Source organism: Pteropus medius, unplaced genomic scaffold (assembly GCF_902729225.1).
Source record: "Pteropus medius unplaced genomic scaffold, Ma_sr-lr_union100, whole genome shotgun sequence".
NCBI lineage: Eukaryota > Metazoa > Chordata > Mammalia > Chiroptera > Pteropodidae > Pteropus > Pteropus medius.
Genome location: NW_024342466.1, coordinates 2,959,392 through 2,974,711, shown reverse-complemented (window position 1 = coordinate 2,974,711; position 15,320 = coordinate 2,959,392). Strand labels below are relative to the sequence as shown.

Below are 15,320 nucleotides of genomic sequence, written 5' to 3'. Positions count from 1 at the left end.
GAGGTGTCCTCCAGGCTGGGAGTAATGGTGACCCCTTAAAACAGCCCGACTCACCCCAGGGACCACTTGCTCTTTATATACTGTGACCTTGCCTCTTGCTAATGCCACGATGGTTGTTTCGGCAGGTGTGGCAGGAGGGGACAGCAACATGGGTGTGCAGTTCCACAGGCAATAGAAGGGGCTTTTGGAGGAAACAGGCCTGTCCCAAAGGCCAGCGCCGGTGACCGTGCTCAGCAGGGCACAGCAGCCACTGCAGCCTCGGGGCACCCCAGGCTGCAAGCACCGAGCCCATGTGCCGACTCGAGGTTGTGATTTGCAGCTACCCAAATGAGATGATGGTTGAAATCCCTGGTGTAAGCGTCTTTACTTGAAAGTTCTGTTTTTAAATGCACCCTGGTGTTTGCCCCGAAGCTGCCCCAAAGACCGGTCCCTCCAGAGCCACAGTCCCTGGAAATGGAGAATCCACGCCAAGAACGCAGGCTCTGCTCGGCCACCCTCCCCGGTGCGTCCTGGGTGAGGGCAGAGTGAGGTCACCTTTGCGGTGGGTCCAGCCACACCGGGGTCGGACGGGTGTGAGTCCCAGTGGCCAGTCGGGCTGCGTGAGGGCCCATGGCATCTGTGCTTTCGTGGGCCCGTCCTCCATAGAAAATAGTTAACAGTTGTATTTTACAACTGCGTCCATATAAAGGCAAATACATTAACATTGTATATTAAAACATTTACTCTGACCTCAAAGTTCATTTTTTCTTCTGCTTATAAAAGAAGTTACACTCTCGCAAGTCCCTTAAGCACCACGGCCCCTGCTGCTTGCCCGCCGTGCCNCTTCTTGATCACTGCATCTTCTACGAATTCATGGCCCATCTGTATCTTTCTTCCGTCATTCGATGGGGCTATAAGTATTTTTCTTAATTAGGAAGTCTTTGACTGTCACAAATAGCGTTGTTGGAAAGGTTGCGGATCTCTATCCTGGTGTGTCCTGGTTGTCGCTTTCGGTGGGCTATAAATTTAAAAATTCTTATAGAGCCAAGTGTTAATTTTTTTCATCTATAGCTTCTGAAAATCATGTGATTTTTTGGAACTTTTTTACCTTAAAATATATTTAGCACTTACTACGCTCTCTCCCAACTGCTCTATACCTATACGTTGCATTGCCTCTCGCAAAATAGAACTGTTATAAAGAACATAAATGTATATATATCATAATGTAAACACCTATGTTATAAATGTAAAGTGTTCTCCAATTATTTTCTTCTAGTACTCTCCTATTTTTTAAACTCTTTAATTTTTGGAAGTTATTTTGTATGTGCTATTTTTACCATATGGATGACCATATGTTCCGATACCATTTACTTGGAAAACAATCTGAAATACTTCTGCTTTGAAATACCACACTTATCAGAAACTAAGTTCCCAAATCTACGTTATCTGGTTGTGGGGTCCTGTGTTGATCCACTGATTCATAATTCCCTCTGCCAGTACCACTTGTTTTAATTCCTATAGTTTATTTACAGTGTATTAGCTGATAATTTGGGGGAGGAAAGGTGAGCTTGTGTCCCCGAGGTCTGCGCCCTACCACGTGCTCTGCATCCGAGGTGTGGTGTGGGGTCCACCACTGGGCATCTGCATGCCGCACCCTCGCCCACCCTGCTAGGCAGCTGAGGGTCCCCAACAGAATCAGACACAGGGACCAACACACCCCCACTGGAGTCAAGTCCGGTGTTGGGGTGTCCTTTATTTCTCGGCCTCCTGCGCTAAGGGACCGGCTCCCATCCTTGCTGCACCCCAATCCTCCAGTCACTGCAGCTCGGGACCGGGACACCGCCCAGGCCCAGGGAGACCCGCGCCGGGCTGGCCCCGTCAGACCACCCGAGAGACGGGGTGGGCGGCCCCTCTGCCTCTGGACAGGCTGTGGGGAGCGGGGCCCCCACATTGGCCCCCACCCGGTGACCTAGCACCCTCCCTGCGGGAGCTGGGGTGGGTGAGCCAGGCGCATCCTCAGGGTCATTCGTGTGGCTTGCAGACAGCGAGGCGGCACGCGGGGACAGACAGGGGGTGTCCCCATCCGTGGGAAGGGCGAGGTGCAGAGCACACGGCACGCTGTGGACACAGAGTGCGCTGCGGGGGCACGTACTGGCGTTTGCCGGTATTTCCCAGAGAAACAGGCGAATGGGAATGTAACGGACACGGCTGCCTGCGGGGCGACAAGGTGGGCGGGTGGGTGCCACCCACTGGGGGCCTTTCCTGTCACTCCGGTTACCGATCCATGCGGAGATACCGCCTCGTCAAAAACAGCACTTTAAGTGAAATGAGGACAGAAGCCGTATCACAGTCGTGCCACACAAAAATCCGGAATGCCGCAGGGCACCGATGTGTGACAGCTGGCGTCATTTTCTTTTTTAAAAAACCACTTACGTGCAGACTGTCACAGACGTCACACGGGCTCCGGTGGGGACAGCCGTGTGCCCACCGTCCGCAGCCGCGCGTCCCCACCAGCACCTCCGCAGGCTGCACACGGCACCCGGGACGGCCTCCCCGGGGCCCCCCTGCCGCATGCACGGCCTCGGGGCTCCCTCGCTGCTCCCCGAGGCAGGGCCGGCGCGGTTCCAAGCTTCCGTGTCCCGAGTCGACCCTGTGTGTCATGCTGCCTGGTCACCTTCACGCCTGCGGCCAGTGACACAGACCTACCTCCTCGGCCAGCAGAGGCTCCCAAGGGAGAGGCCACCTGCATCTCAACACCCGGTCATGGACCCGAGACACGGCCCATGTGTGGCCACACGGAAGCAGAAAGCCCACCCAGCGTCTGAGGCCGCCACGCCCTGTGCACCCCGGGGTGGCGGCCGCCCAGTTCCCAGGGCACGTCCTGCCCACAGGGCCTGGTCCCTGCACAGCCACGCGACACACCTGTGTCAGATTCCAAGTGGGGAGAGGCCAGGTCATCTACCTCCAAACCAGGACACTCCTGGGGAGGGGAAGGGACGCCAGGGCAAAGGCAGCGCCCGGCCGCCCCCGGCAGATCTGGGAGCCCCAACCCTGGGTGCCCACCCCCCTGGGTGCCCGCCCTCCCAAGGGGCGAGGAACCGGGCGGGACAGTCAGCTCGGCCCTCACACCGCGTGCTGGCTGTTCCGCCCAGCGAGACGCCGGCTGGGCCACGTTAGGTGTCACGTCACCGACAGCAGCGTGAAGCAGCTTTCTCTGAGAATGGAGTGGGAAGTTCAAGAGTGCACAGGACAAACAGATGCCGTGAATTCGGCTGACGACCCACGGCTAAACTGGAGTGCAGGCCGCTGTGCTCTGGGGAGTCCTGACCACGGCAGTGACAACAAAGGGGCCCCAGAACTGAGGGCCGTGGCTGCCAGGGGACCTTGGGGGAGCAGCGTGCATTTTAATCACACCCACGTACAAAGCCCTGGGCCCCCCCAGGATTTATGGATTTAAAACTTTCTTCTGAAACCCATTTTCTCACCAGTAAAACCAGCTTGGTTTAAAAAATTGATAATCAATTTGGAATTCAACTCTAAATATAAAATCGAAAACTCCTTTTACAGTTTTAAAAGCCTTTACATTTTTCTCTTACTGGATTAAAAAGTCCTTCCCAGGCTCCCTTCATGAAAACACACAAAACAGGCAAGAGGGGGCCTCCCCCAGCCGCCCAGCGGCAGAGCCGGTGCAAACGCTATTAGCAAACACCTTTAGAAAAACACAGCCTTTTATTAACAAAGCACGTCGCCAGATCGCGTGAAACCCGGAGCCCAGCGGGGCCCCCCGCCTACCCCCCACGCCTCTGGGCTCGGAGGTGGCCGGGGTGGGCCCCTCGGAGGGACGGGATGGCGAATGGGGGCTCTGCTCTCTCTCTGGGGGTGGGCGGAGGGTTCCAGAGCCAGGAGCCGGTCCCATCCTGTGTGGAATTTCTCCCCCCAGGGCGGGCTCGCCTTGAGCACGTGAGCTTGTGTGCGAGGCCTCATTTCGCAGCCGATTCTTACGGAAGCTCGAGCAAGCTGGTCATCCGAAGCCTGTGACCGCTGATGTCCAGCTGTCATCCAAGGGCTCTAACGGTCTGGACTGTCTTTTCCTCCGCCCAGTGATGTGTCACTGCTCACGCTGATGGAGACACACCCCGTCATCCAGGGTGCCTTCGAGGAGAAGTCCAGGACAGGTCGGGGGACCTGCCGACATCCCAACGAGAGCTCCAGGCCACAGGTCTTCCTAAACCGTCCTCAGTGTCCCTAAATGACATCACCTGTCTTCACAGATGTCAGTCACTGTTATTAAATTGCTGTTGCAAAGAAAAATAGGTAGGAAGATCAAAGTAGAAAGCCTGAGCTTTAGTCTTGCATTATTTTTTCCAAAGGCTTGGATATTTCCTTTGAATATAAATTTGTGTCAGCTCAACTTTTAAATTAAAATTTCTGAAGTTGACTCTAGTACTTCCTGAAAACTTATAAACCAAAGTAGAGAAAACATTTAATAATATTTATAATTCCATTTTGTGTATTTTATCAAAATAATAAATAACAACAGGATTTAATTCATCTATAAGGTACAGTAATAATCACATGCAAAAACTTTCAAAAACTTCATGATCTTAAAATTTCTGATAAACGCTTATCTGTCTCACAACCTTTCAATTCACACAGAAGAGATGTGTCCCAATATGAACGAAAAAAATAAATTTTCCTGAACTTTCTTCAAAAAAAACCAAAATGCAAATATTTGAAAATAAAAAAATCTTAACGCTTATAAAATTTTTTCCAGGTGTGAACTAAATTGCACAACCCATACACTTATAGAAAAAATATGTGATCATTTTTAATGATTTATGTGTTTAAAAAAATAAATTTTATGTTACAATTTGAAAGACTACTTCATACAAAATTTTACCCACATACAACGTATGTAATTTTTTGCAATGCAAAAATCCTAGTCACGTATACAAATTCACAAAAGGCAGGCATCTTAACTTGAAGCAAAACAGTCCATTTAGGGATGTGCCTAAGTCATTCGATTCAGTCGAAAAAAGATTATAAGTATGTGAAAGACCCGTTCACTGACACGCCTCCTCTCCTCCAATAACGTGTCTAGTGTAATGTGATCCAGCAGAATTTTACGGTGAACTATGGAGAGAAAGACACGTTTCTAACTGGTAGATCTTAATAATCTGATCTTGAACTTATTCAGCTTAGAAAATCACAAAGCTACCTTAGTAAAAGATTTATTTTGGAAATCACGCTGGGGAAAATGAAACTGTGCCGTTTGCACTAATCCTTAAAGAAACACCGTCCCCTCCCCCCGCCTCCCCCCCAGCAACTTAATGCTTGAAACTGCACAATAAATACAGTTTCCAGAAATAAACCCCCAGGACCCACTTTGACACCGTAAGCCTGTCTCCAAACGGCGAAGTCCTTTGTGCACAGACTCTGGGACCTAAGTATTTACAGTATTCTATGTGCGTGAAAAACTAAATATAAACCATGTTTTAAAAATCTTTTGCTTTAAAAAATAATTTTCCCCCCAAAATGTCAACATCGAAAAAGGTTTGTAAAATGGTGCATCCTCCGGTCTCCCTGTCTCGGTCTCTCAGACGCACCGGGGCCCACACCTGTGCGGAGCGCCTGGGGCCGGCGCTGCGGAAAGCCAGCCCCCTTCTTAGGGAGAACGGGAACCCCTGCAGGGCCACACCGGCGTCCACATGGAGAGGGAGGGCCACGCTGAAGACAGGCAGGACGGCCTGCGACAATCCCACGCCCAGACAATGCCACGAGGGCCATAGGAAACCTTTTTAAATTTACGAACTTTGCGGGCTGGAGACTCGAGCAAACGGGAATCCCATGCAGAAGTGTGAGCCGTTACGAAGGGGTGGACGAAAAGGTCCACCTGCACCTTCATCAGGCACAGGCCGACTTCAACCCTTCTAGCGGACACGAACCGAAAACGCAATCCATTGCCGTCTGGGCCCCACTCCACTGTGAAGTGCTATCGAGAAGCACCGTCGCCCTCCACTCGGCGCTTGACTTACGAAGTCCTGTCGCTAGCCCTGAACCCTGAAATCAGCGACCACCGATGGCCCCGGTGTGCGGCCACCCCCTGCCTGCGGGAGAATCCCGGCAGCAAAGCGGGCACATCGGGCCGGCGCCGAAGCGCACGGCACGGGCTGGCAGGGAAGCGGCTGGCGCAGGTGTCTGGAGAGCCACTTACAGCCAGCGGGCGTTCTGGCGGGAGCGGGGTTAAGAAAACACGGTCTTTCTCACACACCGGATGCGCCCACAGTTCTAAAGCCCTGACGACCAGCGGGACGACAGCGTTAAGCGTTCACTTCCTTAGCAAAGTGAGAGTTCGGGCAACCACGTTCTAGACTCCCTTTTATTGTCAAACTGAGGACGGAGCCTGTGAACTTTCACCTCCTGGCACTCAGGTTGATGCTGTGCACCATCTTCTGAATCTTCTCCTCATTCTTCAGGATGTTGGCCTTCACGGCGCAGATCTTGTCCTGCTGGTCTCGGATCAGCTGCTCCAGCTCCGCCAGCTCCGCCTTCAGGGGCTCCACGGCGCAGTCCGTGATGCTGGCGGAGACAAAACCATGAGCACCTGGTCGCACCTCACACGTGCTTCCTCATCAAAACAGTGGACGGCGACGAAAGCAAGTTATTCACCCATGCAGAGAAAGAGGGTAAAAACACACTACGATAATGACAGAGACAAAACCTCACAGCTGGGGAAAATCTACTTCTGATTTTCCCAACCCCTGCCACAACCAAAAGTGACATCGAAGACGAAATTTATACAAAGAAGGCTAAAACTTCTTAAAGCCCTTAAATTAGAGCTATCGCGAAGGGCCCAGGGGACGGCGGGGAGGGGAGCAGCGAGGCCCATCGGCACTGAGAACCACCACCGGGGTGGCCGACACGTCCCCCGCCTTCCACACTGGGACCCCGACCTCCAGGGGGGGCTCGCCAGCTTAAAGGCATCGCCGCCGAGGACCCTCCAAGTCGCCTGTTCGAGACGTGGCAGGAGGCCTTCCGGCGCTGGGCTAAGTCCTGGGATGGCACTGGAAATACTGGGAAGGCCAAAGTCAGAACGAACCTTTTGCTTTAGGCATTTTAAGCACAAAAACACAAAATAAAAAGACCCACAGTTTCCAGCCATCCAGGTTTTGTCCAGAAGAAACATCTGGATCGATACTTTTTAACATCTTAAATCAAAACCCAAGAGAGAAGTGTTAACCAAGGGCAGGTGGCCCCTGCTTTTAGAAAGTCTGCTTCATGCAACTTTGCTTTTCCCAAAGCCCCACGTCGGTATCTGTTTTTGCTAATCGAGAGAAATCTGAGGGGATTTTTGCTTTTACAAAAAAAGGCAAAAAGCAAAAACAGTGGTCAGCGTCCGTTCTGCAGTTGCCATTGTCGGTGGTGAAACCGGGTGGGGCAGGTGGCCCACGGGCTCTGTCCCAGGGACACTCATTGCTTCTCATGTGGTAGCGGCGGCCGCCAGGCTCTGGCCTGTCCCGAGCCTCCAGCTTTCACCCAACACGCTCCATGCACGACACGCCTGGGGTATGAGACAGGCCTGAGCACACACGGGGCGCCGCGCTGGGCGCAGAGCCGGACGTAACCCGGCGTTTCGATCGTGGCAACGATCTAAGGACACTGCGTGCTCTGAGCCTGCCTGATCCGCCACTCGTGCTGCTTCCCTGGAGAGAAAGGGCCCTGCCAGCCGCTGAGGTCACTGCAGTCCTGCGAGCAGCGAGGGGGCAACCGCGCTGGAACCCAGCGACGGACGGCACCAGCGTCCACTGCCTGCACCGACCGTGCGCGTGCGAAGCGCGGCGGGTATTCACCGCGGTCCTGCTGACCACGGTGGCGCGGTTTCGGGTTTTCTGTGTTACTAATATGATTTGGTGGGTTATTTTGGGGGCCTGGGAATGCCCCCAAATCTTTCCACATAAATTGATAATAACTGCTTCTTCGCTCTACGCCATTCCGGCTGACGACAGGCTTCCGAGGGAAGCGCTGCTCCCGGAGGGCAGGGCGTCGAGGGCTCGGTGACCGTCCAGCGGCGACGTGCGGCACATGAGGGGCTTTTTAAGACTACGTGGACAAGCAGGAAAGGGTGAACTTCATCACGACACAGCGTTTTACTATACAGGCTTCTACACACCACCGAGTCACAGGAAGCATTTCCTAAAAAAATCCCCTTAACGGTTGCAAAAATTATATGGACCCGGAGTCACTGATTATAGAGACAGACTATCAAACATTTCCCTAAAATAAATCTCCTTTTTAGTGACTATTATATTTGTGGTACAGGAGGAATTCCTAAATAGGTTCACCAGCATTTCTTTTAAAGGAAAAAACTAAAATACTTTCAAAACTATAAACGTTATAAAACTTTGGGGCTTTTGATAAAACGCATGAAAAACATGGTCTCCCGACTGTGAAGTCCCCCGTACCTTTAGCATCTGAACATGTTTTGTGCCTGAGCGTGACCTCCCAGCCCATTCTACCAGCGACAAACACACGCCACAGCACGAGCGCAGCAGACCCCGCCGGCTTCCTGGGGGAGGCGGGGGGACGCGGCCGCACTGACCTCTGCTCCGTCTGCAGGGCGTCGGCGTGCTGCTGGCTCTCGCTCTGCCACAGCTGCAGCTCGTGCTGCATGGCGTCCACGTCCTCCTGCAGGTAGTCCATGACCTTGCCCAGGGGAAGCGCGCTCTTGCACAGGGTCTGGATGGACGTGCGGAGCTTCTCTATCTCCTTGGCCACGATGTCTGTCTCCTTCTTCCACGTGGACTCGAAGACGAGCGACCTCTCCTGCGGAGAGACCGACCCCCTCACTCCAAGGCAGGACGGCCTGGGAGTGGGGACAGCGCTGCTCCAGACCCGCTGTGCTTCCGCGCGTGCGGGCCGGCGGCCGCCGGCGAGGGCCCGTCCCTTCCCCTCTCAAAGGGTGGCGGGCTCTTTACCCGCAGGGCTGTTCCAGGGCCGGAAACTTACTGTAGCCATGGTTACAAAAGCCTGGGGACACTAACGACTGTCCTAGGCCGCCCCTGCAGCCCACTGCTCGGCGCACGGCCCTCCACCGCGGTGGCTCTGCGAACCAGCTTGCGGCTGAAAAGGGGAAATGGGCCGCGAGAGGGGAGCACAGGCGTGGAGCGGGCGGCTGTGGCCACAGTGCCGAGTGGGCAGGGTGGCGGTCGGCTTGAGAGGCCCGGACTGAGCCGGCTGGTCCGGAGGACACAGAGGCCGGGCCCTCGCGGGGCATCGGGATGCGCGGTAGACGTGGGATGGGGGAGGAGTGGGCTCACGCAGCGGCAGGTGCAGGCGGGGAGGGCCCGGGAGCGAATCTGGAACTTGGTTTGGTTTTGGCCGAGTTCTCTGATAAGCGACATTTAGAATTCTCTTCATCTGAGCGTCGTCTATCACAGACATCTCTGAATTTCAAAAACTGACTTTTTGATGATGAGCATCGCTAAGTTAGGCTTGGGAAACTTTTCCTAGAAAAACGAACACTGTCTGTTCGGGAACCCTCCCTGTCTCTCCACTCCACTCAGCCTGGCTGTGGTGTCCTGGCCTGACCGTTCAAAGCATTAGGTTACAATTAACTAATTTCCTGTCTCCCCTTTGAACTTGTTGTAACGAGTCACATAGCGCTTGTTACATCTGATGCGGTTTCAGACTACAGCCTCCAGGAGGGCAGGAACCTGCGTCTAGATCTGCCGTGGTCCACACAGGCGCCCCTTAAATATCTGTCAAATGGACAAATGAAGTGAACAGTTTACCTGTCCAAATCCTAGCTCTGCCACCTGCTGACCTTTGGCAAGCGTACGGAAAGCCTTAACCCAAATGCCTGACACACTGGAAACATGAAATAGAAATAAAAAGTAAAACTCGTCAACTAATGAGTCCAGCAAGGCTGCAGGGTATAAAACACACGTATGAAAATCAACTGCATTTCCACGTACTGGCAATGAACACACGGCCACTGAGATTAAAACGACGACGCCATCCAGCTGCTCAAAATAAGAGAGGCACTAGGTGCAAATCCACCAAAATGTGTACAGAACCTACACACTGAAATTATACAATGCAGACGAAAGAAACCAAAGATCAGAGTAGATGGAGACCCGCACCGAGTTCATCGACTGTAAGACTCAACGTAGGAAAAATGTCAATTCCCCCCAAATCGATATCTGGGTTTAACACGATTCTTTCCGAATCCCGAATCTTTTGTAGACATAGACAAGGTTCTCTTAAGATTTATGTGAGAAGCAAAGGAACTACAACAGCTAGAACATTTAGAAACAGAAGAACAAAGAGGGAGAATCCAGTCCCCGATTCCGGGACTTTGGGAACGGCTACAACAGCCCAGAGAGTGGAGTCGGCAGGGCGGACACACCGACCCCTGGGGCAGAACAGCAAATCCCGCAGGAAACCCCGCAAACGTGCCCCACTGATTTTTGACAGAGCCGCAAAAAGCAGTTCGATGGGGAAACACAGCCTTTCAACATGCGGCTCTTGAGCCACTGGGTCCAGAGGGGAAGATGAGCCTTGACCTGAGTCTCATACCTTATACGAAAACGAGCTCAAAATGGATCGTGGACTCGAATATAAAATGTGACAGTATAAACCTTTTAGAAAATCTTAGGATCTAGGGCCAGGCAAGGAGTTGTCAGAACAGACACAGAAAGCACAATCCATTAAAGGAAAAACTGATCAAGGAGACTCTACGAAAATTAAAAACTTTCGCTGTGCGAGAGATCGCCAGAGGACGGAGACGCGGCCGAGCGAGAGAACATACTTTCGAGCCACGTACCTGACAGAGGACTAGTAACTGGAATATGTAAATTCTCAAAACTCAACAGCAAAAAAGCAAACAATTCCATGAGAAAACGGGCAAAATACATAAACAGACATTTCACCAACGAGGACACAAAGACGGGAGACAAGCACATGAAAAGATACTCAAGATTATGACCTACCGGGAAATGCAAATTAAAGCCACGACCACGTGTCACTCCTGTAAGCACCTGTAAGAACGGCTGAAATCCAAAAGTGACACCACCACATGCTGGTGGGGGCGCAGAGAAAGTGGCCCCCATCGCCCAGGGCTGCTGGGGACGTCAAACAGTGTCGCTGCTCTGGAAAAGCCCGGCAGTTTCTTTAAGAACTACACACGCACCTCGCACAGGGCCCGGCAGTGGCTCCTGGAGAGACGAAGACGTGCGCTCACACGCAGACCCGCGCCGTGTTCGGAGAGGCCCGTGCAAAGCACCCCAGAGGGGACGCGACAGCCGCCTTCGACAGCGGGGGCCGAGGGAGCTGCGGCCCACCCGCACCACAGCTTGGACGGGCACAGGTGCGGAGTCACGGCCGCCCCGATGGGCCTCCCAGAGCTACACGGAGCGAGGGAAGCCGCTGGCCCAGGAGTCCGCGCTGCATGAGCCCGCTCGCCCGGCATTCCCGAAAGGACAATCAGGACGACGGCCACCGGAGCGTGGTCGCCCGGGGCCGAGGAGGCGGGTGGCAGGCGGGCTGGGGGCGGTTACACGAAGGGCAGCAGGAGGGGTCCCCGTGGTGACGCGAACGTTCCGGATCTCGGCTGTGTCAAGGCCAGCGTCCTGGGCGTGCTACGGCACTGCGGTGGCGCGAGGTGTCACCCGCGGGGAAGCTGAGGGAACAGTGACAGCTCCGGCCTTTCTGACGGCTGCACGGGAATCTACGGTGATCTGAAAATACGTTTACGTGAAGGAGAAAGGCAGTGGCGATATAAAGGCCTTTAAAGTGCCACCTGCCTAAAACGCATTTGATACGATAAACTGCTTCCCAAGAAAAAGAAGCGTCTTTATCGCGGACAGATTGGTGGCTCTCTCGCTGACTCAGTCGAGAAACGTAAAACTGTACCAAAACCACTCGCAATGATTACTGCGAATTCCCACGTATTCGGCACACGTTGACTCTAACACGAGCTGCTCAGGGCCTAGAACTCGGAACGGGCGACCGACACGCACAAATGTGTCGTGAGGTGGCTGAGCCACCACGAGGACGAAGGCTGGTCAGCCCGCCCCCACCTGTTCAGGTGCTGTCGTCAAAGTCCTTCCTATTTCTGGGCCACAGAACCTGGCAGAATCTAGGACACCAGTCTTGAGGTTCACAGCTTTGTGTTTAGAGGTTAAGGATCTAGTAAGACACACGTGAGCTCGGGTTCTGACAGTCAGGAGAGGCCATTAATATGGCTGTGAACGCGCTGCTGCAAAACATCGAAATTCTGGGATTTTTCGAACTTTCATTTAAACGAACGTGGCAGGGTGGGGGTGGCGAGCCACGTCGTGATTATGTGCGTAAAGAAGCACACCTCCCCGACGACAGCTCTGATTTATATGCGGCTTACACAGCTATACCAGCAACCTTCCGGACAAACACAGCCATTATAGACCTGTTTTACGACTTTTAATATGTACAGAAAAATTTGAGAATCTACTACCATGCTCACCACAGAGAAATTTGTCCTATGAAAATATGCTTCATTTCTGAAAACGGAAAAGCAAAAAATGATGACGCTGCACAATCCCAGGAAACTGCCTCGAACGAGGGGCCCGGAGGAAGCATGGGAACGTGGCGGTCACGTGTGCACGGCGGTCATGCGGCCAGCGCCCAGACGGCTTCGCCACCTCCTCACTGCGCGGCCTGGGAGCCGCCTTCGCCTCGCTGTAGCTCGGCTTCCTCACGATCAAACGGAAATAGCGGTCTTTACCCCGCAAGGAGGACGAATGGGATCACATAAGACGAGCGGCTCGCTGCCCCGCACACAGCAAACCCTCCACAAACGCCAAGCGGCCTCGTGAATTCGTCCGCTGCGCAGGAGAAGCGGGCACGCTTTCGGCAGCGCACGGAGGGGCGCTGTCACCTCCGGCCACCTGTCAGCTACCAGAGGCTCAGCCCGCATGTCCTGGGTACGTTAGGTCCCGCGTCAGGAAGACAAGTTCTGTCGTGAGAACGTCATCCACTCTCTCACCGACACGTTCCCATCCCGCCTCCACAGCCCGGAGTCAGACCTCGAAACGTCACGGGGAGACGTGATTCTGACCCCAGAGATCTGCTGAGCCACGGGCCACCACGGCACCCGGCTGTGGCACCCCTGCCACAGATCAGTCCCTACAGGTGACAGAGGGTGGCAGCCGTGTGTTTCGTGAGGACCCGAGTCCGCAGGCTGCGGCCTGTGTCTCTGCCAGTCCCCGGCAGGTGGGCTTCAGCACATGGTGGCCACTTCAGGCACGCGCTTTAGAAAAGGTGACTTTCCAAGACTTTTCAGGTAAACGGGTACTTCGGGACTTAATGCTATTTGCCTTTACCACGCATACACCTGTCCCTGGAAATGTCATTGTTTATGTTTAGAGTGATTTTTTAAATTTACAAGTATTTAAGTCATACAAATAAATACGACTGACCTGAAGATGTGTTTTTCTAAGTTTCAGCTTCGATGCTTCAAGAGAGAAAAGTACTACTTCTAAAATAATACCTTAAAGCCGGACCCTTAGATCCTGCCAGCGTCTCTCAGAAGCAGGACGTGGGGCGCGTCAGGAGGGCTGATGGCATCTGCCGAGGGCCCTCCACTCCGCTGCTAGGTCTGGGGTCCTGACACTCAGCAAGGCTCCACCTGGCACGAAGCAAGCCCAGCGAACGGAAGCCTGACCAATGGCAGGTGGGGGTGCAGATCAGAGTGAGCGTTCCTTATGTCACACGCCCTCCCGGGGCTGTGGCACTGATCCATACACAGCCTGCCAAAAGGTCCTGTTTCCACAACCAAGGACAGTCTGCACCCCAGTTACGACAGAGACGCAGAGTGTGACAGGGTAACCGCCGAGTGTCCTGCTCAGCACCAAACTCCTAAGCGGGCCACACACTCGTTCGCCTCTGACGTGGGCCAGGCTGGGTGTCACGAATGCCCAGTAAAACAGTCTGCAGTCACACACGTTAACCTTTTACACACACTCAGAAAAGCACGTGAACCATGAATGCACGGTTTAACAAAATGATAAAGTGACATCTGCAGCCTGGGTCAAGCAAGCAAACTCTCCAGGGTCCCCAAGGCCAAGGTCACCACCATGCTGCTCTCTGTGGTCAACCTGCCCCAGCTCTGCTGTGTCCCCCGCTTGCAAGCTGTACCCGCACAGGACAATTGGAGTCACACAGCACACACGGAGAGTGCCAGCCTCTCCGGCCCGACGGCACAGTGAAGAATCGACCGTGCAGTCACAAGCACGTGCATTTTATTCATCTGCTTTGCTGAATGGCAGTTCGTGACAACGCCCTGATTTAGTCCCTCTCCTGCTCTGGGGCACTTACAAACGACATGGCTCGGAAAAACCTGACCAGTGTCCCAACATGCACGGGCAGAGGCTTCCTCAGGAAATGCATCAGGTCACAGAGCATGTGTGTCTTCAATCTTGTGACATGATGTCATAGAGACTTCCCAAATGTTCGTACCGACTTACAAATATTTATCGTCACACAAGCTTCATTTCTACGCACGTACGGGGCGCCAACCCATGTGGCAGTCTGCGGTGACAGCTGCAGGTAGGAGGCAGCGCAGCATCTCACAGCAGCAGGTAGGCCTGACGCTGCCCGCAGGAGCCGCACGGCACACGTCCACGGCCTTCCCGCAGGACAGTGCTCACCGCAGCAGCGGCGGGGAGAGAAAACGCCAGCGGGAAGCTTCCAGAACGCACGCAGGAGAAGCTACACTGTGCGAGGGTTAACTGCTCAGACGGGGGCCACAGTGTTGGGGGCGGCGCCCCCCTCGGCGACTTACTGTCTACGCAGTCTCGCCGAGGTAACTTTCCTGCCTCTGCGTTCTAACCTGCAAAATGGGGGTAACGCCTGTCCCAGATTTCCACGAGGGCTAAAGTGAGGGCCGCAACCCCTCAGGCACGGGACACACTCCGCACGTCAGCTGACGTCACACTGTCTCTACTGTCCCCAACTCCGAATGGCGGACTGGGGAGCTTCTGGAGGGGAAGAAGGGCCGGCGGAGGACCCCCTGCAGCCGGAGCAGGACAAAGGTCATCAAATGCTGGCTACTGACGAAAACCGCTGTCCTCGAAAGGCCGGAGCGACGCCCTCGGGAGCGGGTGTGACGTGAGGCCCGGCGGCACGGGGCGGGGGCGCCGGCTGAAGCACCGGTAAGCGCTCAGAACACAGAGGGTGACGTCCGGGCTGGCCTCGCTCCCCGACCGGAAAAGCCATCCCGTCACGGAGAGCTGGGCCCGCGGACACGGAGCGAGCCCCAACTCTCAGCGAACACGCCCCCTCTCTGCTTCAGTGAAAGAATG

At 54.1% G+C, this 15,320-nt stretch overlaps 1 protein-coding gene across 4 annotated transcripts in view; it reads right to left on the bottom strand.

Moving 5' to 3' along the window:
• Positions 1-3,689: 3,689 nt before the first annotated feature.
• Positions 3,690-15,320, bottom strand: part of TRAF3IP1 (TRAF3 interacting protein 1) — a 48,432-nt gene continuing 36,801 nt past the window's right edge. For 3 of the 4 annotated variants that reach the window (XM_039860715.1, XM_039860697.1, XM_039860707.1), the window contains exons 14-15: positions 8,579-8,802; positions 3,690-6,558 (exon numbers count right to left, since the gene is read on the bottom strand). In XM_039860715.1, coding sequence (XP_039716649.1) covers positions 6,393-6,558; positions 8,579-8,802 — 390 coding nt within the window. In that variant the 3' untranslated portion in view covers positions 3,690-6,392. The remainder of the gene's footprint in view (positions 6,559-8,578; positions 8,803-15,320) is intronic. The other variant, XM_039860725.1, reaches the window with a different exon arrangement.